A 21,207-nucleotide genomic window follows, 5' to 3' on the forward strand; every position below is an offset into this window, starting at 1 on the left:
TCTTTAATCAATAGATTACTTAGCTATGGGAGCAAAAGAGAGTAGAGAATAGCAAGGTATCTCAGTTATTTTCCACCTAATATTTTAGAAAATTAAAGATAATGGTGATTTTTTACTTGCAAACAATGTAAAGATCAGCCAAGAAGGATGGGGAAAGCAGCTTTGCCCTCAAATATTTTAATTTTCATCTATGTAAATCACTTCTCATTGAAACCAACAAGCAAGTGTGTGCCAATAATTCTTCCATCCAGCCTGCTTAATAAAAGTCAGGGGAATTGGAGATCTTGATGGCAAATACAGGTAGTCTTGGTCTTATGACCACAACTGAGTCCAAAATTTCTGTTGCTAAGTGAGAAAGTTGTTAAGTGAGTTTTGCTCTATTTTATGACCTTTCTTGCCTCAGTTGTTAAGTAAATCACTAAAGTTAAGTTAATAACATGGTTGTTCAATGAATCTGACTTTCCCATTGATTTTGCTTGTCAAAATGTCCAAAAGTTGATTATGTGACCCTGGGACCCTTCAACTGTCACGGGTCAGTTGCCAAGTAAATTTTGTCATGAGACCATGGAGATACTGCAATAGTTGCAAGTGTGAAAAATCGTCACAGATCACTGTATTCAACACCATTGTAACTTTGAATGGTCACTAAACACACTGTTTTAAGTTAAGGACCATAGATGTGCTGCTGCTTGCCATTACTCATGACCTTTTGCATGTATGTCCTTTTGGAATATAAAATATTGGAATCAGGAAAACACTGACTATCCAAGGAGATCAGGCAGGGTGTTTATTTTTTGTTTTGAATTACTTCGTAGTTGAATGATCCCTAACTTCTCTTCTTGAACAGATTAAAATATAATAATTAAATGTGAAGTATTTACATTTTTGTGTTTCTTTACAACAAATTCAGTTTCATCAATGCTATTAATATTCTTTAATAGTAATGGGCTACATCTTTAGCAACAAAGACATAACATTTCTGCACAATACAACTGTTCTTAGGTAACTGGAGGGAACAGCTAATGGAGCTTGCTTAGTAGGAGCTTTGCTTATATCATATTCTATATTAAAATCAACAGCATGCACAGTTCAATCAATCATATAATGATGCATGCAGTACAATAGGCACATGAAGTAGGAGCTCCACCTACTGGCAGGATTTACTAAACTAATTAGAAAGCCCCATAAAAGATAAACTGAGGCTAATGCCTCAAGACTTTATGAACATGCAGTCCTCTTTGCAATGGAATGGAAGTTGTTTTCAATTATTTGGATGTTTTTGAACTTTGTAAATTGGATTTCAGACCTGTTGTTGTTGTTGTTGTTGTTGTTGTTGTTGTTGTTTATTAGCCCAGTTTATTATTGTGGCCTAGGCTATAACAACATCACACAGGGTTTATTTTTTATTTTATTTTTTAATAGTTTTTATTAAACATTTTAATCTTTAAAAACAGAAAGAAAAACGCAAGAAAAAACAAAAAGAAAAGCATACATAACACTATAAAGTAATTATACAGCCTTCTGTATCAGCTTTCATGTTTAGCCTTTATAGTTCTCCATTCTGTCTTGCCTTTTTTTTTTTTTGTTCAAATTTTTATTGGTTTTTAAAAAAAAATTCAGGGAAAAAGGGTTATAGGGTATAAAACATTTTGACAGCTACATCGTGCGGGGGGGGAGCAGCCCCCCCCCCAGGTCTTGCAACTTACAAACAATGATAGAAAAATATCAGCATTTACCTAAGTATTAGCAGTTTAAAATTTGACACAAAATCATCAGTATGTTTCAATCATTTGTTTTGTATCACTTCCATAAAAGTACATTGTAGCAACAATTGCAATAGTGTTCCAAATCACTTTTGTGATCTGAGTCTTCTAGCTGTTGCATCCTCTCTCCCATCCACCGGCTGAGCCTCAGCCCCTCCCTCCCTTGTTTCTTGTGTAACACCCCCCGTTTCACCTAAAAGAGCACTGTGTTTTTTAGCGAAAGCCTCTGCTTCCACTGGTGTATGAATTCTAATTCTGCTGCCCTCCCAAAAAATCAGCATGCCTTCTGGAAATAGCCATCTGAACCAGACCCCATTATTATATAGTTTTTTTGCTAAGAAGGAATATTTCCTTCTATTATCTCTTACTTTTGGGGGGATCTGTTTAAGAATGGTTATCTCGTTATCTTTATATTTTAGTGGTCCTCCCCTTTGAGCTCCTAGAACCTCATCTCTTGTAGTTTTTCTAAGAAATTTAACATGAACTTCCCTTGTAACACTGTGTGTTCTTGCATAGGCTGAATTAACCCTATAAATCAGATCAATGTCCCACCAAAGCTGCTGTTTATCTCTATTAATATATTCTGCTAGTATTGTGGTCATAATCTCCTTAAGATCTTCGTTCTCAACTTCTGACAAGTTTTGGAACCTAAGAAAAAAAGACATCCTTTCAAATTCCATTTTTAACATCTGATTTCCAAATTCTGCATTCCCCCTTTGGATTGTCTTCATCACGTCTCTCATCCCAACCTCCTCCAGCACACCAATCCTCTGTTCATTCCGTGTGGTTTGCTGGTTCGTCTCTCTGAGCTCTTCCTTTAAGTCCTGCAATTGTTTTTTAATTTCGTCCTGTACCTTTAAGATGTTTTGAAGCATCTGCTGAGTAGACAGGTCTTTTGCACTCTCTTCAGAGGCTTTGGGTTGTAGGAAAGATCCCATTTGTGACTGGTGTGCAGGGCTGGATGTTGAAGATGTTGGGGCCGACGAGGCCTTACCAGGTGGCAATTTCTTAGGATCCATCATGAGGCTCAGAGTTAATTGTTATTCTGTACAAAGAAATGGCGTCTGTGGGAAAGCACAGCCGGCAGGGATCACCAAACAAGCAAGTCCAAAGGAGAACAAGTCCTCTAGCAGAGAAGTTAAAACAAATAGGTGGGTCAAGATATTCCAAGTCCAGGGGAGTAACGTATTTGAAGAGGCTCCTGGAGGTCTCTGGGGTGGAAGTTAGTTGAAAGCCATAAAGTTTTCCAAGGGAGGAGTCTCATTCTTAAAGACAAAGAAGAAGGAGGAAATTGGCCATCTTGGGTCAGCCAGTATAGGTGATCAGGAAAACAACAAGTCAGAATTTCCATAAGTATTTCCATAAGTTTAAAAAGGAATCAGTTCAGCCATCCTTTCTCTCGAAATTGTAGCCAAGGAAAGAGATTTTTTCCCCCATTATTTAAGGGAAGTGAAAGTAGTTTTTAAACTTTCTCTCTCCCCCATGAGGGGGAGGGATTTTTCAAGCGCTGCTTTTCCGAGGGGGGTGGAATTTCCCCCCCCCTCCAATCTAAGCTCCTCCAGAGGTTGAAACAAGCAAGGCAGGAAAACTGCAAACCCGTCAGAAGTATAAGAATAGTAAAAGACCTGGGGAGACCCCTCGGCTCACCGCTCTTCAGCTGCTTCGTTCTAATTGTTTAAACCTCCCAGGGCCATCCGGCGAAGAGGCGACGTCACTCGCCCCCCCCCCCCCACTGCTCCCTGCGCCTAGGTGAAGCTGGGGAAAACACCCCCACCGGCTGCCGCCACTGCGGGGGGTCCCAGCAAGCCACCTTTCGGCAGGAGACCCTTCGCTCGAGCCTCCTGTGCTCCTTTCGGAGCCCGCCAAGGGAGCGATCGGCGGACTACACGTCTGTCGCCATTCGGTCCCGGAAGCGGAAGTCCTGTATTGCCTTCTTATTGATTTTACCTTGTCCAATAATATAATAATAGTACTACTAACACTTATACTAATATTATTTATATCACCATTATATTTACATTCTCTATTTTCTGTTTTGGCTTCTGTTTTCTAGCCACTTATAAATTCTATTCCATATTTTATAGAAATCAGATTCTTCTTTTTCTTTTAGTTCTTTTGTCATTTTGTCCAACTCTGCACATTCGAGTACTTTTCTAATTATTGTTTCATCTGCGGGTATACTGATTTTTTTTCCAGTTTTGTGCGAAAGCAATTTTAGCTGCAGTGAGTAGCAATTCTAACTACAGTATTATTATGTATTGAAATTGTTTATCCATTTTTTTGTCTAAAAGTCCTAATAAGAATGGTTCTGGTTTCATTTCTATTTTTTGCTCTGTAATTTCTTCCAGCCATTTCCGAATTTTGTACCAGTATTTCCTTGTGATGGGGCACGTCCACCACATTTGGTAGAATGTTCCATACTTGTGACTACATCTCCAACATTTGGGGGATAAATTTGGGTACATTTTGGCCAGTCTCGCTGGGGGCAAATGCCATCTATAAAACATTTTTATAGAGGTTTTCTTTGTAAGATACTGCCGTCATAAATTTATAATTTCTTTCCCATAATTTATCCCATTTTTCTAATTATTTTATGGCCAAAATTTCTTTCCCAGCTAATCATTGTCTCCTTTACCATCTCTTCCTCGATTTTATATCATAAAAGAAAATTATATAATTTGGTAATCATTTTTCCTCCCATTCCTAATAATAATTAATCTAATTCCATTTGTTTCTCATGTATTCTGCATTGTTCTCGATCTTTTTTAAATCTTGTTTTAATTTGTAAATAGGGCCACCATTCTATATTTATTCCTTATATTTTCAGATCTTGTACTGATTTTAGTTCTCCTTTTTCATCTAAGAGTTCTGCATAGCTTACCATTTTGCTGAGATCTATAATATTTGGATATGTCATTGCCTCTATCATTGATAACCAGATTGGGATTTTCATGTAATGTTTTTTATTTTTTCCCAGAGCTTAAACAGGGCATCCCTTACGATGTGTCTCTGGAAGTATGACTGAATATTATTATTATTATTATTATTATTATTATTATTATTATTATTATTATTATTATTATTATTATTATTATTATTATTATTAATAATAATAATAATAATAATAATAATAATAATAATAATAATAATAATAATAATAATAATAATAATAATAATAATAATAATAATAATAATAATAATATTTAATGCTTCTAGACCGCCCCCTCTCCCGCAAGGGACTCGGGGCGGTGTACAGGCATTTCATTTAAAACGAGATACAAAAGATAAATACCCTTAAGTACCCTTAAAAGCGAATTAAACCTAAATTCAGCTGTACAGAATAATAAAAGTTAAAATCAGCTAAAAAGCGTACCCCTAAATATTTAAAAATGCAGACTTGAGGGACTAAAATTGGGATTAGGCCAGGCCGGCTAAATTGAACAGGTGGGTTTTAAGCTTCTTACGGAAGGAGCGGAGGTCGGTGGTAGTTCTGATGTCCGGGGGGAGGTCATTCCAGAGGGTCGGGCCCATCACAGAGAAGGCCCTACTCCTGGGCGTCGCCCGCTGGCATTGCCTAGTGGACGGCACCCGGAGGAGTCCCTCTCTGTGAGAGCGAATCGGCCGAAGGGATGTATGGGGCAGGATACGATCCCGCAAATAGCTAGGTCCTGTGCCATGGAGCGCTTTAAAGATGATAACCAACACCTTGAAACGCACCCGGAAAGCCACAGGTAGCCAGTGCAGCCCACGCAGAAGAGGTGTTACGTGGGAGTATCTAGTGACTCCCACAATTGTCCGCGCGGCCGCATTCTGAACCAGCTGCAGCCTTTGGGTGCATCTCAAGGGGAGCCCCATGTAGAGAGCATTACAGTAGTCCAGTCGGGACGTCACAAGCGCATGGGTGACTGTGCAGACGGCGTTCTGGTCCAATAGGGGATGCAATTGGCGCACCAGGCGAACCTGGTGAAACGCCCCCCTTGCCACGGCTGTCACATGGTCATCCATTGACAGCCGGGCATCCAGGAGGACGCCCAAATTGCGTGCCCGATCCAGGGGGGCCAGCTGTTCGCCCCCAATGGCCAGTGATGGACGCAACTGGTTGAACCAGGGTCCCGGTAGCCACAGCCACTCCGTCTTGGACGGGTTGAGCTTGAGTCTGTTACTTCCCATCCAGATCCGTACGGCTTCCAGACATCGGGACATCACTTCGACGGCATCGTTGGGGTGGTCCGGGGTAGAGATGTACAGCTGAGTGTCATCAGCGTACAGATGGTAATCTACCCCGAACCCATGAATGATCTCGCCCAGCGGCTTCATGTATGTGTTGAACAGGAGAGGCGAGAGGACCGACCCCTGCGGCACCCCGCAAGTGAGCGGCCTCAGGCTCGACCTCTGCCCCCGTCAACACACATTGCACTCGACCAGAGAGGTAGGAGGAGAACCACCGCAGAACGGTGCCCCTCACCACCAACCCCTCCAGGCGATGCAATAGGATACCATGGTCGATGGTATCGAAAGCTGCCGAGAGATCTAATAGGACTAAGATGGAGGAACAACCCCCATCTCTGGCCCTCCAGAGATCATCCACCAGCGCGACCAAAGCCGTCTCCGTGCTGTGACCGGGCCGGAAGCCGGACTGGCGCGGGTCCAGATAATCAATTTCCTCCAGGTGCCGTGGGAACTGTTGCGCCACCACACTCTCTACAACCTTCGTCAAAAAGGAAAGGTTGGAGACTGGACGGTAGTTAGCTAACTTAGCTGGGTCCAGGGAAGGCTTCTTGAGTAGGGGCCTCACCACGCCTCTTTTAAGACAGCCGGCAAGAACCCCTCTCTCAGTGAAGCGTTCACTAGTTCCTGGAGCCAGCCTCGTGTGACCTCCCAGGATGTCAGTATAAGCCAGGAGGGACACGGGTCCAATAAACATGTGGTGGCTCGCAGTCGTCCACGTAACCTGTCCATATCGTCGGAAGTAACAGAGTCAAACTCCTCCCAGGATGGCGCCTCAAGACCCACCTCCGACGTCTCTTCTAGACCGCTAACGGGGACCCACTCGCTGCGAATCTGAGCGATGTCTCAATTATGTCTCAATGTCTCTATTGACAGGATAGGTAACAGGAGGGACAGGTTTTTTTAAAAAAAATGTAAGTCAGTAATACTTTTAAAAAGGGAATGTGGAGGAATATGTTGCTAAGACAGTATGTTCACTTTTCATCCAAAAGACTGGTGAAAAAAGTGTCTAAATGTTTAAAGATGGAACATTACTGTATGAAATGGATATTTATTTATGTTTGACATTCAACCCTAGTATTATTTCCTGGTAGTCCATGATTTAGGTACTAATAAAACTTAAGATTATTAGTTAAATTCCCTCACATGCTAGTCTGAGGAGACAGAGGGCTTCTATCCATGATAAATTTAGTATTATAATTAAACTTTGTTTGCTGATATATAAAGTTTTCTTTTAAACAACTATTATATAAAATAAGTAGTCCCCACTGGTAATCACTGGACTCCAGAAAATCCTTGTTTTATTGCATGATACCAACAGTGCATTTAACAAATATAATTTTTACATTGTCTTTGAATTCTCCTTCTGGTCTATCCTTTTGCAATTCATTAATCACTAGTCTATTAAAACAAAAAAATAAATTGGATATTTTTCTTTATTAATCAATTACATAAGGGAAATAATTTTCTCTAAAATCATGAAAGAAATCTTCCAGATGTATACTGATTGATTGCTTCCACTTTATCCTAATAGCATGAATCCAACAGAGCTGTTCTGCTGACATGAAAACTGATGATTTTTGCTATTTTTCCCTCCAGGAATGAAGCAACATTAAATATCATATCTGAATCTCTTAGGAAGTGTTAATGAATTTCAAAAGACTTATAACATTTTACATTGTTTATAGTTCTCTTACCATGTTATCCTCATGATCATGTGAAATATGTTACACTGAATAATTAGCACAAAGTGGAATTGTCCACATAATATTCAGTTGGTCCATAGTTAATAACCAGGTTCTTAGCAACCTTAATTATTGTAAGATGCTTAGCGTCACATCCAGGCAAAATGAGCAGCATATAAGTTAAACAAATAAAATAAAGGCAACTGTTTAAAGTTATGATAGACACTCCCAAAAGATATTTATGACCCAAATTCGAAGATCTACTGTCACCCTCATCTACATATGGTCCCATAATTGCATTTTGGGTGCTCAGCAACCATCACATGCTTATAGGTGTTTACAGCATCCTGCAGTCTCATCACTGCAATGTACAATGTGTATGGACAGAACATTTACTTCCAGTCTCTGGCAGTATCCATTGCAAACAATGGATTCACTCAACAATCCCAGTGCTTGCTTAATAACCATGGTGCTCACTTTACCACTGTTGCAACTATTACCTGCAAAAAAGGCCATAAAATTGAGTTGGTCATATGATGACCCACTTATGGCACAACTATAATTCCAGATAAATTACAGTCATAATTCAAAAAATATCTGTAATCATATAGTGGTAAATGTTTTCTATAAAATCTTCTTCAACCTCCCAAATGATCATTGTTTAAATTAAAATTCCATTAAATATTCAATTTTTGACTACATCCAATAAATTTTGTTTATAACCTGGTACCTATTCCATTGTCAAGTTGCTATAACAAGTAAAGTATTTATTCCTATATTCAATATTTATTTTATTATTTACTTCTATTTCTTATTTATAAACCAGCTACTTCCCTCAGAAATATATCTTTTAACAAAGATCTTAGGTCTAACAGAATTATTAGGGAAATTCACAGTAAAGCTAGTATTGGATTTGGGTTATGCTCTGCCATATCCAATACTATGAATGAAACCCTTAAATATATTTGGCTCACAATAATTTTACCTCATGTACTGCAACAGGTTTTCTAGGACAATGGCTATAGAAAAAACAAAGCAGCAGCTCTATGTTAACTTATGTAAAACATTTATTGATTAAAATAAAGGAGGGATATCTAAGACTGTGATCTCGTTTCATGTTTTCTGATCTCTCCCCAAGCAATATATTGCAATATCTAGATATAAAAATGATTTTCATCTGGATACCAATAGTATGTGAATATTTATCCAGGTGTACCGCAAGGTCCCAGTATCACTGGGTTTCTGCACCGAGGTATTTGTTATCTGTAGGCATCAAGTTCTTCAAAAACTAAGTTCATTATGAAAGAGGACAGTCGGCAATTTTAAAAAATCACTGTCTTCATATGGCAGAAAGTTTGCAGCAAAGCAGAGTAATTTGTGATGATAAATTGCAGCTGTCAGAATGTCAAGATCACTTTGTGGAATTTATTTGCAAACTCATATTTCAGGTTTATGTGTTGGTAATTCCCTTCCGCCCTTACACGGCAAACTTCCTAGGAAAGAAAAGCAAAATATTGATAGTTCTATTGCTTGAGTCATAACTAGAGAAAAAATAATTCTAGTTTTCCTTAAAAATAAAAAGTTGGTCTTTTTTTCACAATACAACAGTAACAAAGTGGAAGAAATACCTGTCATACAAATGTCTCTGAATTTTAAAGAATTGCCCTTTTTGAGGCAAATGGGTTGTTTATTTTTGTTCGTATCTATTCTTGTATTTATTTGCACAAAAAAAGGTCTTTTTTTTTCTTTTAAAGAATACTATTAATTTTCTAATGCTAGATTGTTAGGGGGAACCATCTTACAATTCAGGCATAGTTTTTAATTATGTCTGTTAGGGATGTAACCCTAGGCTTGGCTTGGCAATGTATATAAGCTATGATTGTTAACAAATGTATCTGTTACTTTAAATGCTAGAGAGATGTAATTGATTTGTTACCTCAAGCAGCCATAAGAGGGGGCCAGAATGACTGTTAGCTCTCTGTTTGTTAGACGCTGATCGGTGTATTGTGAGGTACTGTGGTTTGCTACTGTTAGCTATTTTGTGTGCTAGACCGACTATTTGATAACTGAATGACTGAACCGTGTATGACTTGGACTGTAAACTGAACTCAGAATACTTCTGTTTCCACATAGTAAACTACTATAATTTATACTATTCAGTGTCCCTGTATGCTGGTTTGTGCGTGTTGGTCCATACCACTCTCATTACGCTTCTCTGCACACTCGCTCTCCTAATGGGGAGCTTACTTACTTAACACTGTCACTAAAAGTAGAAGAAAAAAATATGGCCTAGGCTATTAGTACACAACGATTGGGGCAAAAGAACACAGGGATGACAGAGGTGGCTGGATGGAGTCACTGAAGTAGTCCCTGTGAGCTTAAATGGTCTCCGGGGGATGATAGAAGACAGGAAGGCCTGGAGGGACCTTGTCCATGGGGTCTCAAGTCTCAAGATAGGTTTGCATGACTAACAACAGATTAGTACACAACCTACAAATCACTTCTCCAATTACTCAATTTGTTCTCCAAAGTAATTCCTTTATTATTTGAAGGATGCTGATCAGAACTGATTAACTTTAAACATATTGCTAGTATTGTTAAGCAAATTATTTAAGTAAATATCTATGTGGAGGTTAAATTCTCCTATTATCTGTAACATGCATGTAGTATTATGAAGAAGGAAAAGAAAGCTGGGTACCCTTCCTTCACATCTGGGTGTAGTTAGTTGAAAAATCTTTCTCTTGAGCAGCATTTTTCTGTTTTAATTGATCTGAGATATTTTAGGATAGAGAAGAGTTTTTTTTCAAAGTGGGAAAACATTTGCTTTATGGTGCCTAGGTATGTCATACATTACTCTTCAAATTCCAATTGCTTGTCTCTATTTCTTTCTCAGACTTCTGATGCAGGTAAGATCACAGTTCTAAATTCCACACAAGGATGAACTAAACATTTGGAGGACAAAGAAGTGCTGCCATAGCTTCCTCTCCTCTTTTTTATTTTAATAAATAAGTATAGTATTGAAAAATGTATTATGTTACTTCACAGAGCATCATTAGAGCACAAACCAGGAACTAAATTGCAGTTTTGAAATTACAAAGCCTAAAGAAAATTGAATTTGAAATGGATTAGATTGACTATGGATGTGCTTCACAAATATTCCTGTATTGTATGACTGTATTTATGTGCATTTGTAGGAATGTGAGAAAGAAAATTTCAGACAAGATGATAAACAGCCTCGTCTGTAAATTAAACATATTTGATAAAAACTCACTAAAGCCCTTGGAGGGGAGGGGGGAAATCAAAGGAGTTGTTTCCTGACTTTTCAATTGTTGCTGTCATTGCCTTTTAATCCCAAGTGTCTGGAATTATTTGGGAAATGATAGAAATCTAAATGATTTGAAATACTTCAGTTAAAAGATGTAGGTAGCCTGCAATGCATTTCATTTAATCTATTATCATCTTTTTGCTCTTTTACAGCTGAATTTTTGTGTTATCAATCTTCTGTTGTAGTTATAGTTTTTCTTCAAGTGCAGACTAAAACTATACTTTAACTAGGTTTATTGATTAATTGAAAGCTAGCTTCATATCCTTCATTTTCTATAAATGGGCAGTAGTGACATGCATCGCTGCCCTGCTGTGCAACTTTGGATCTTATCTTTAAAAGTGATTATTTGATAAGAAAGATTCCCCTCATTGTAAGTTCTTTTATTTTTAATCAAGAGGCTTTTCTTGTATCCATTCCAAATCACCCCAACCTTAAGTGATGGGTTGCTGTAATCAGGAGTGCTGAATTCCTAAATTACTTCATTGCACATAAAAGATGACTAACAACAAAAGAACCAAAAAGAGATAGAGAAGTTATGCAGTCACTAAACCATAATTTATTGAGACAATTCATTTCCAAATCTGAGTAACTTTTATCCATTCTAGCATCTCAGAAGCTGTGTACAATCCTTTGAAGTGTAAGATGGATTGGGATGGCCCAAAGCATCCATTGAGTTTCCATGACTGAAACTGGATATATAACTGAGTCTCTTCTGTCCTAGACCAGCACCTTAGGTGCTACAACACCATCTTACAGAATACAAACTAACAAAGTTGGAAAGGATATTGGAGGTTGTCTAGTCCAATTCTCTGCACAGGCAGGAGATCCTATACCAGCGATGGTGAACCTTTTTTGGCTTGCGTGACAAAAGTGGGGGGAGCGCAGTGGGGTTGTGCGCAGGCATGCCACACCCATAAGGCTATGCGCACGGCCCCAGTGGACGGGCGCACATGACCAGCGCTCCCTCCCCCATTTTTGCCGTGCTTTTTTCGCCCTCCCCAGGCTCCAGAGACTTTATAGGATCCTGGGGAGGGTGAAAACAGCCTCCCCCGTCCCCGGAGGTCCTCCGGAGGATCGAGGAGCTTCCATGAAGACCCCGGAGTGCAAAAAAATGGCCCTACGGGCAAACTGAAAGTTTGGGAACGGACTTCCGGTTTGCTTGTAAGGTCGTTTTTTTGCCCTCCGGAAAAATGGCCTCAAAATAAGGCCGAAGTCAGCTGTCCAGCATGCGCATATGCGCTGTCCAGCTGACAGGGCAATGCCTTGCATGCCCTGATAAATGGCTCCATGTGCCACCTGTGGCACGCATGCCATCGGTTTGCCATCAGTGTCCTATACCATTCCGGACAAATGGCTGTCCAATCTCTTCTTTAAAATTTCCAGCGATGGAGCACCCACAATTTCTGGAGGCAAGCCATTGTACTGGTTAATTATTTTCACTGCCATTTCTTCTTAAATCTAGGTTGGATCTCTCTTTGATAAAGCTTCTATCTGTTACTTCATCTTGCCATCAGGTGCATGTAACAGTGCTTCAGGTACTCAAAAACTGCTATCACATCTCCCCCAGTCCTTCTTTGTTAAACTAGACATTGCAACAGTTTATCATACATTTTAGTCTCAGTCCCCTAATCACCTTTGTTGCTCTATCTAGAGTGCAGAAACTTTTGTTAAAAATTTTGTACTGACTCCACTAGACATTCAAACTACATACTTTGGTGAACATTTGCTACTTAGAAAATAAGTCAGTGAAGTGGAATTTTTAATCAAAAGCTTTATTAAAATGAACACAAATTCCCATCTTTTCCCATGAGGAAAATTGTTTATTTAAAATGATAAAAGTGAAGTCCAAGAAGCTAAAACAAAGTTAAATACAGGACAATAATTTACCTGCCTATTACCATTTATCTGAAAAAGTAATCCCTAAAGTGTCTGTGTATGGAGGACAATTTGCACTGAAAAAAAACTATGTTAGAATTATTTATTTCCAAAACTCAAAATATCAAGCCTTGGAAAGGCTTTTAAGTAATCATAACTATCCAATCTTCATTTTCAATAATGAAAACAAACTAGTTTGGCTTTATAAGGACTATGAGAGATAGCCTATGGGAGAAAATAATAATACAGTATCCTACTCCTAAAGGAGCAGTACAAGAACTAGAAATCTGCAGTAATTTAGTATAGATTCTTGGAGAATTCTGGTGTTCAAAATAAATACTAGCTTTTTATTGATTTATCTTCAAAATCAATGTATAGAGCTCATCTTAGTCAACTTATTTAAATTTCTCAGGTCTTCCACCCCCACCCCAGTATTGGAAGAGAAAATTGTAAAGGAATTTAATAGTATTTATCAGCAAGATAACTCTCAAAAAACAAAATAGAATGCTGGTCAAACATGGGTTAGGAAGAGAAGCCAACCGAAGGAATTTCAGTTTCAAAAAGTGGCCCAATTCAGTTGGGAACCATGAAGAAAAACTCTCCAGAACAGCACAACCGTATGGCAAAAGCAAATGGACAGCTTTTTAAAATGTTGGCATCCTTATCATTCTGAGCCTCCCTAATTACACAAACAAAGCAGAGCAGTTGTTAAGATATTGGAAAGAACCCACATTCTGCATTTTTTCTCTATCTTGTTTTCATTGTACCCTGATAAAGCCAAGTTAAATAATCATGCTGAAGCACTCTTGGCCTCAGTTGGGGTTGGCAGGAAGCCAGTAAAAGCAATGCTGTGCAATTGTAACCCTTTTGTATATGTCCACATTTCATGAAAGTTTGTAAAATATAAAAGCTCATATTGTGATTTTATTTTCATCATTTTGACAAAAATCTTCACTCCTGCACCTAGCCAATTTTGACTGATCTTGAAAATCACAGAAACGGAGTAGTGCTTAGATGGGATATACCAAGAATCTGAAGAGCAAATGTCTACTTGGGAATTCAAATATGCATATGGGGAGGTGGCAGTGGCGAAATGCTTCTCTATTATGGCAAGGAATACTTATATAGGCATGTCTATATAGCAGTGGTGGGTTCCTGCTGGATCGCACCGGATCGCGCACGCTCCCTTTCAGCGCTCCACCTGGCTTGCGCGCTCCCTTTCAGCGCTCCACCTGGCTTGCGCGCTCCCTTTCAGCGCTCCACCTGGCTCTCGCGCTCCCTTCCGGCGCTGAAACCAGAAGTACAGTCTTGCCCCGCCCCTGGCGAAGCAACGACGCCTGCCTGCGCTCCACCAGCTCGGCTGGGAACGGAGATGTTTCCTCAGCGGAGCGGAGCGCCTGAAAAGTCTTTTCAGGCGCTCCGCTCCGCTGAGGAAACATCTCCGTTCCCAGCCGAGCTGGTGGAGCGCAGACAGGCGTCGTTGCTTCGCCAGGGCCGGGCAAAACTGTACTTCCGGTTTCAGCGCCGGAAGGGAGCGCGAGAGCCAGGTGGAGCGCTGAAAGGGAGCGCGCAAGCCAGGTGGAGCGCTGAAAGGGAGCGCGCGCGATCCGGTGCGATCCGGGAGGAACCCACCACTGCTATATAGTCACCATGAGCTGAATTTGATTTTAAGTCTTTACTTATGTCCGTGATGGCGAACCTATGGCACGCGTGTCACAAGTGGCACGCGGAGCCATTTGTCAGGGCACGCAAGGCGCTGCCCTGTCAGCTAGCCAGCGCACATGCGCGCGCTGGCCAGCTGAGTTCATCTTAATAAAAGCCATTTTTCGCCTTCCCCAGGCTCCAGAGGCTTTATAGGAGCCTGGGGAGGGCAAAAAGAGCCTCCCCTGCCCCCCCGGAGGCCCTCCAGAGGCTTCAGGGACTGTCTGGAGGCTTCCCTGACGCCTTCGGAGCGCTTAAAACCACCCTCCGAGCAAACCGGAAGTGACTTCCGGGTTGCTCGGAGGGTCGTTTTAAGCGTTCCGAAGGCTTCAGGGACCGTCCAGAGGTTTCCCTGACACCTTCGGAGCGCTTAAAACGGCCCTCCGAGCAACCCGGAAGTCACAGAGATTATTTTACAGATTTTCCCTTTTAAATTTTTTTATATCTAGAAGATTTTCCTAATAGTAAATTCAATCCCAAACTCCTAGCTTCCCCTTTCTTACTCTTTCTAGACATTTAAGATTAAATTAAGCTGCTTATTTTATAACACCAGCTTTTCTATCATAGTTATCAAGGTAAATTTATTTTAAACTACATATACCCTTTATTTAATTTATTTAAAGTTCAATTAGTTGAAATTTGTATGTATTCTTATTGCTTCCAAAGTAATATTAATATGCTTGCATCTACTGATTCCTGAGTCACCATCTGCAATAATTCCTAATTGATGTCACTTTATTTCAAGAATCATCCATCCACGTTGAATGTCCTTCTATCATCTGTATTTCGTTCTTTGTAGAAATCATCTACTTAAAACATGCTCACTAAAAGACAGTAAAAATTATCATTAAAATTGTAGCTTTCTTTAGAAATTCTCCCATGTGTTTAGAATGCTTCAAGGGGATAATGGAAATTCAAAAAAAAAGAATTCTTCAGATAGACACTTCCATGGGATTAGCGGTGCCAATCTTGCAAAGTGTTACAAGAGGAAAGAAATTATTACAAATTCAGCTGAATATGCAGTGACATCAAGGAGCGTGTGAGCTAGATAATGTCTAGTATAACATTGCATTAGTCATGAATCCACAAGGCACCTTCAGGCAATTTTCAATCCAGAGTAGCACTGTAGAATGATAGCTGTTTTATGGCCTGTGTTAGCAAGGAAGATGAAGGTAACTTTTCAAAACTCAAAAGCAAGCACAATATTTTTTTTTCATCCTGGAACATTTTCTCCCCTTTAAGAATTGCAGATGTCCAGAATTGAAACTAAAATAATGACTTTTTTTTTTTAAAAAGGTCTTTTGTTTTGTTTAAGGCTTCAAAAAACCCACCAGATTTATTCTAGACCAAAGCATGCGCCTGAAACAGCTTGGCCTACCACATGTTGCTCCAAAAGTAACCTACCTCCGCTAAGCTCTGGAGATGAAAGAAAATGACACTTTTTCTTCCCTAAAATGTTTTTTTTTAAATCATATCCAATGTAAACTATAGTTTTTGCAGGGATTATTTGAACAGGACATTTTATATACAGTCTCTATATATAAAATCAGACTTGTTAAATTCCATGTATATGTTTTTCGGTTTCCATCAGAATAGGAAAATGATACTGGAATTTTATGCAGGAATGAATAGGACCAAATTTCATAGAAATCAATAAATTTCAAGTACCTGCTTTTGATAATTTGTTCATTCCTTTTATACTGCATTTGTTAAATTCCTAATCTCCCCTTGAGAAGATTTGGTATGTTTGAGGATGAGAGAGGATTTAAAAAAATGTGCAATTTACATAATTAAAGGGAAAGGTTTTCAAACCCATGCAGAGGTTATTATGATATGACCCTGTTTGATTTCCCTCCCCCATGAACACCTGACCTGTTTTTGTCTTGGCTATCCTACACTTCACATTGTCTAAGGTTCTCATATACACATGCAAAGGCCAAAATGGGATGCAGATATGGCTACTTCCACAAAGGAAAGGTAGAAGGAATCCAGATACATAGAACTGTATTATATACAATTACTTTATACATTAAAAATACAATGATTTGCCAAAAAAAATCAAGAATAAAAAAGTAAAAAGAAAACTTATGACAATACTATTTCATTTAAAGGCAATTCTGGTAAAATATTGCCTTTAAATAAAAGAAATTATTAGAATATAATCTGCATTTCTCAAAGGTGCTTTTTGAAAAGGCAACTGACTTTGTTTTTCCTTGAAGACATTTTATTTCTCATCTAAGAAGCTTCATCAGTTCTGACTGGATGAAGAGGGGGATGGAAGGATTAGGTTGATCTGCATGTTGTAAAAGGATAGGTAAGAGGAAAAAGTATGAAGAGAGATGAATGGAAAGCTAAATAAAAATTCAAACGGATCAATTTTTAAAAATGATGCAGTACATAGTGTTAAATATACAGTATATACAGTGCTTAATATAATATTCATCAGAGACAGTATCATTAGCAATCAAGAACAGAGAGAATGGAACAGAACAGAATAGAACTTTATTACAGTCAGACCAGCAATAGATATCACTGTTTAAAATATATTTAAAAATAGTACTGACCTTAATAGTGGAAATAACATCCCTGTTAAGAAAATACATATTCTCAAACTGCTAGGGTCATTCCCTAGTCTACCTGAGTGAAAAGCTAATTTTGAAAGTCATTTTTCAGGAAAAGTGGAAGGAAGGAATGCAGGCCCTTTCAATAACATTTTTTCCCACTTAGAAGACACACTGCGAAGAATGCATATTATCACTCAAGATGTTCAGTTGTTTCCCTTTATAGGTTGCCACTGAAAAATTTGATGTAGAAAATGTGGGGACAGTATTGTTTCCAGAATGTTTTTGTTTGTTTCCCATCTTCGTTAGTTTTACAAATATCTCAAGACTGAACATCTAGTTGTTTGTTTCCCATCTTCGTTAGTTTTACAAATATCTCAAGACTAGAACATCAAGACCTTCCTACTAGTTTTCTTCACAACAACCTATGAGGCGAATAGGGCTGAGAGCGAGTACCTTTCATAGCAAAGGCAGGACTTGAGCTTTTAGTTGTCTAGCCTGGTGCCTTAACAGCAGATCAAACTGGCTCCTATATATAGGATATACAGTATTATATCCTCTAATATCAGTTTTGCTACCTTACTTTAATCAAGCCATGTTTTTGACTATTTTTTATATTCTTAGTTATAGTAATAAAAATGTGCTAAGCTTGTAATCACTTTTTACAAATGTCATATGAATTGCGTTTTTCCAAAGTATTTTATAAAATAACGCAAGAAAACCTGCCTGGAAAATAGATGAAAAGAGCCATCTACTGGATAGGAAAAGCTATTACTAATTTAGCTTTTATATAATACAATACTGTGCTGCTATCTTTGGTAATAAGGCTGTGTATAAAGCATTAGAAAAAGATGCTTATGCTCTATCACAAACAAAACATCCCTTCTTGAAGAACAAAATCAGCTGCATCTTTTGAAAGACTCATGAGGCTTGCTGCTTCAGCTGTCTCTGCATGGACTTTATTTTGCTGACAAGGCATCTCTTTGGAAGGCTTTACACAGTCCTACGTTGTTGTGATAAATGTTGAAGCATACAAATATCCACAGCTGAGAATAAGCCCTTATCCACAGACTTTAGAACCTGTAATTTTTTTTCTAAAGATTTCAAAAAATCTAAAGACGTTGATTTAAAAGGTTTTTCTGGATGCTTTATTTTTTAAAAATGTTAGTTTTCTAAAATCTTGGTATCTAGTATAATTGGAATATTTTTTAAAATGTTCTTATGTTTTGTTCATTTCAAACCAATAATCCCAATTTTGGGGAAAAGTCATGGCATATATGCAACAAACCATCATGATTTGGATAGTAAATTTCATCAAAAAAGAATTCTAGAGAGATAGTCCTCAACTTACAACTATTCTTTTTACGATCATTCTGTTACAACAGTACTAAAAAAATGATTTGTAACTAGTTTTCACGTTTTGACTGTTGCAGCATTCCCAGTCACATTGCCAAAATTTGTATGCTTGGCAAATAGCTGTATTTATGATGCTTGTACTGTCTTGGGGTCATGTAATCATGTTCCCAGCCAGCTTCCAACAAGCAAAGTTAATGGGTGAAGCCAAATTCACTTATCAACCCCAGAATTCATTTAACTGCAATGATTCACTTAACAACTATAGCAAAAAGGGTTGTAAAATGGGGCAAAACTTACTTAACTATCTTTTTTAGCAATGGAAATTTTAGGCTCAAATGCAGAACTACCTAGTAAGCTACTGCTAGTAGCCCTTGCTGAATGTCCATTCATTTAGCAAGCACTTGAGTTTACAATTCATCCTTGTAGTTATAGCCGCTGCCATTTCCTCATGGCATGGGATCGCAAATCAGACAACCGCCTCACAATTAAGAAGACATTGCAATGCCCTGTAGTCACATGATCGTCATTTGCAAATCTTCACTGCTGGCTTCTGAAAAGTTAAGTTAATGGGGAGGCTGGCAGATCACAAATAGCAATGACTACGAAGCTGCAACCACACAGGATTCGTCTAATGAACTGGTATCCTAAGTCGGTGCAGTCACATGACATTGCACTTCATTACTATATCATTTAATAACATGGTTGCAGGTCCTGATTACCATAATTAAATGAAGACTACCTGTAAATAAATACAAGTTGAAATGATGTAGAAAAAAATCTTAACCTTCTTTTCTTAATTACAGGTAGAAGTATTTTGAAGTTTGGAACACTTGTCAGCACATCAAACACTTATGACAAAACTGGGATAGTGACCATTGAAACAGACAAGCCTTTGCTTTGGACAATGGGAATCAAAGATAAAGGGGGTGCTTGAAAGATTGTCACCCTACTTAAATCAACTTGAAATTCAAAAATGAAATTCTCTGGAATTTCACCCACTAGGCAACTGAGAATTATTTTTCTGCAATTATTTTAGTATGCTTTTATAAAAATTCAACATTTTACATAGTTGGTTTTTAAAAATTTAGCTTCATTCTATTTAATGCCATAGATTTTATGATTTTCTTTTTAACACAAAGCTGTATCCATGTTTTTAAAGCCTGAAGTTGAATGTATTTTTAAATGTAAGCAATGCATAGAAAACTTGTTTAAAGACATGTACCGGTAAGATGATCAAAAGTAGACATATACAACATTCTATGCTGTATTCCAGCTGTTGCTTCTATGCTCAAATTCTTTAGCAAAACTTTGCTACTGGTTAGAATAAGCAGTGCCTCCTATTAGTTACTATTTAATACCCATGTAATAAGTTACTGTGACTAAAAAATGCATGCAAAATTAATCGAAGATGCTGTACAAATCAAAAATTGCATAGGAGTACAAACACCCACAGCCCTCAATACACATTTGTGCATAAGCACAAAGCCTGGCTTCACGGACTCTCTGCTTTATCAGAGATCACCTCCCTATTATCCACAACAAGGAAAATAACTCAGTAAATTCTACTCCCACTGATAGTGTAGTAATTTTTATCTCCTCCATTGGTCTAACCACAAATAGTTGAGGTTTATTTGTGATATGGAGGAGACACAAATAAATGGTCCACAACAATAACCTATTTTGCTTGCATTAAAACAACATAGGAAGAATATAATGAAACTATTATGTGCTTGCATTAAAACAATGTAAGAAAAATATAGTGAACCTGTTATTTTGCTTCATTAAAACATAGGAAAGATACAGTGAAACTCTTATTTTGCTTGCATTAAAATGACATAGGAAATTGTAGGCCAGTACTGATAGAAGAGGAAATGTGTTTGTATGTATAGTATCTAATATGTGCACTTTATCTCTTGATCCCATGGCAGCTAAGTATCATATAGGTCTCTGCAAATGAAATTAAATAAGAATAAATTCTACAATTTAAGTAGTGTTAATTATATTTTATCTTGGCTCTATTCTTACAAATGCTGTTTCTTAAAGCTTGCCAAAATGTAATGGAATTAGTTCTTTTGGAAAGCAATGTCAATTAATACCACATTGTAATGAGATCTACAATTGCCTTAATAAAGATATAATTTAAAATATATTTGTTAGTTACATTTTTGCAAAACATACGCTTTTTTCGGCATGAAGATTAACAGAAGTTGGGCATCTTCAGCGATAATTCAAGTTAGGCATATATAAATAAGTCAACTGTATAGATAACTGCTCAATGCTGTTCAGTTTTTTACAGCACTGGCGTTTTCCCAACTTCCAAGAAAAAATGGAAGTTATCTGCTCTTTCCTAAAAGCTCCTATCAGTTTAATCTTCAAGAGTTGATTAGTTAAGCAAGTAGGACACCACACAAATTTTATTTTAAGATCTACTTTATATTGACAAGTTATAAATGAGAAAGATCTACACAGACAATTAAGTCAGAAAGTCCACATTGATCTGCTATTTTACCATGCACAAAGTAATATCTTCTTGATGTGTTTAGCCACCACTGTAAAAAGAAAAAAGAACATCAATTGAGACACTGTCACATGATAGTCAATGATATTATTATAGAATTATATTTCAAGAAACACAATTATTACCCTAAAATTAACAAACTCAGCGAAAGAATAAGAATGTATTCATATAAAAGAATGTAATAATTGTGTTGATC

General features: G+C 38.0%; 1 protein-coding gene across 5 annotated transcripts in view; it reads left to right on the top strand.

The window, feature by feature from the left end:
- The window catches only part of TPK1 (thiamin pyrophosphokinase 1), a 524,197-nt gene that overhangs the window by 324,483 nt on the left and 178,507 nt on the right, over positions 1-21,207 (top strand). For 4 of the 5 annotated variants that reach the window (XM_081971056.1, XM_081971060.1, XM_081971057.1 and 1 more), the window contains one exon: positions 19,297-21,038. The exons of the other annotated variant lie outside the window; for it this stretch is intronic. In XM_081971056.1, the coding sequence (XP_081827182.1) occupies positions 19,297-19,427 (131 nt within the window). In that variant the 3' untranslated portion in view covers positions 19,428-21,038. Of the gene's footprint in view, positions 1-19,296; positions 21,039-21,207 lie in introns of those variants that run through there. 5 annotated transcript variants of the gene reach the window in all.

This window comes from Natrix helvetica (assembly GCF_964273705.1).
Source record: "Natrix helvetica genome assembly, chromosome: Z".
Taxonomy (NCBI): domain Eukaryota; kingdom Metazoa; phylum Chordata; class Lepidosauria; order Squamata; family Natricidae; genus Natrix; species Natrix helvetica.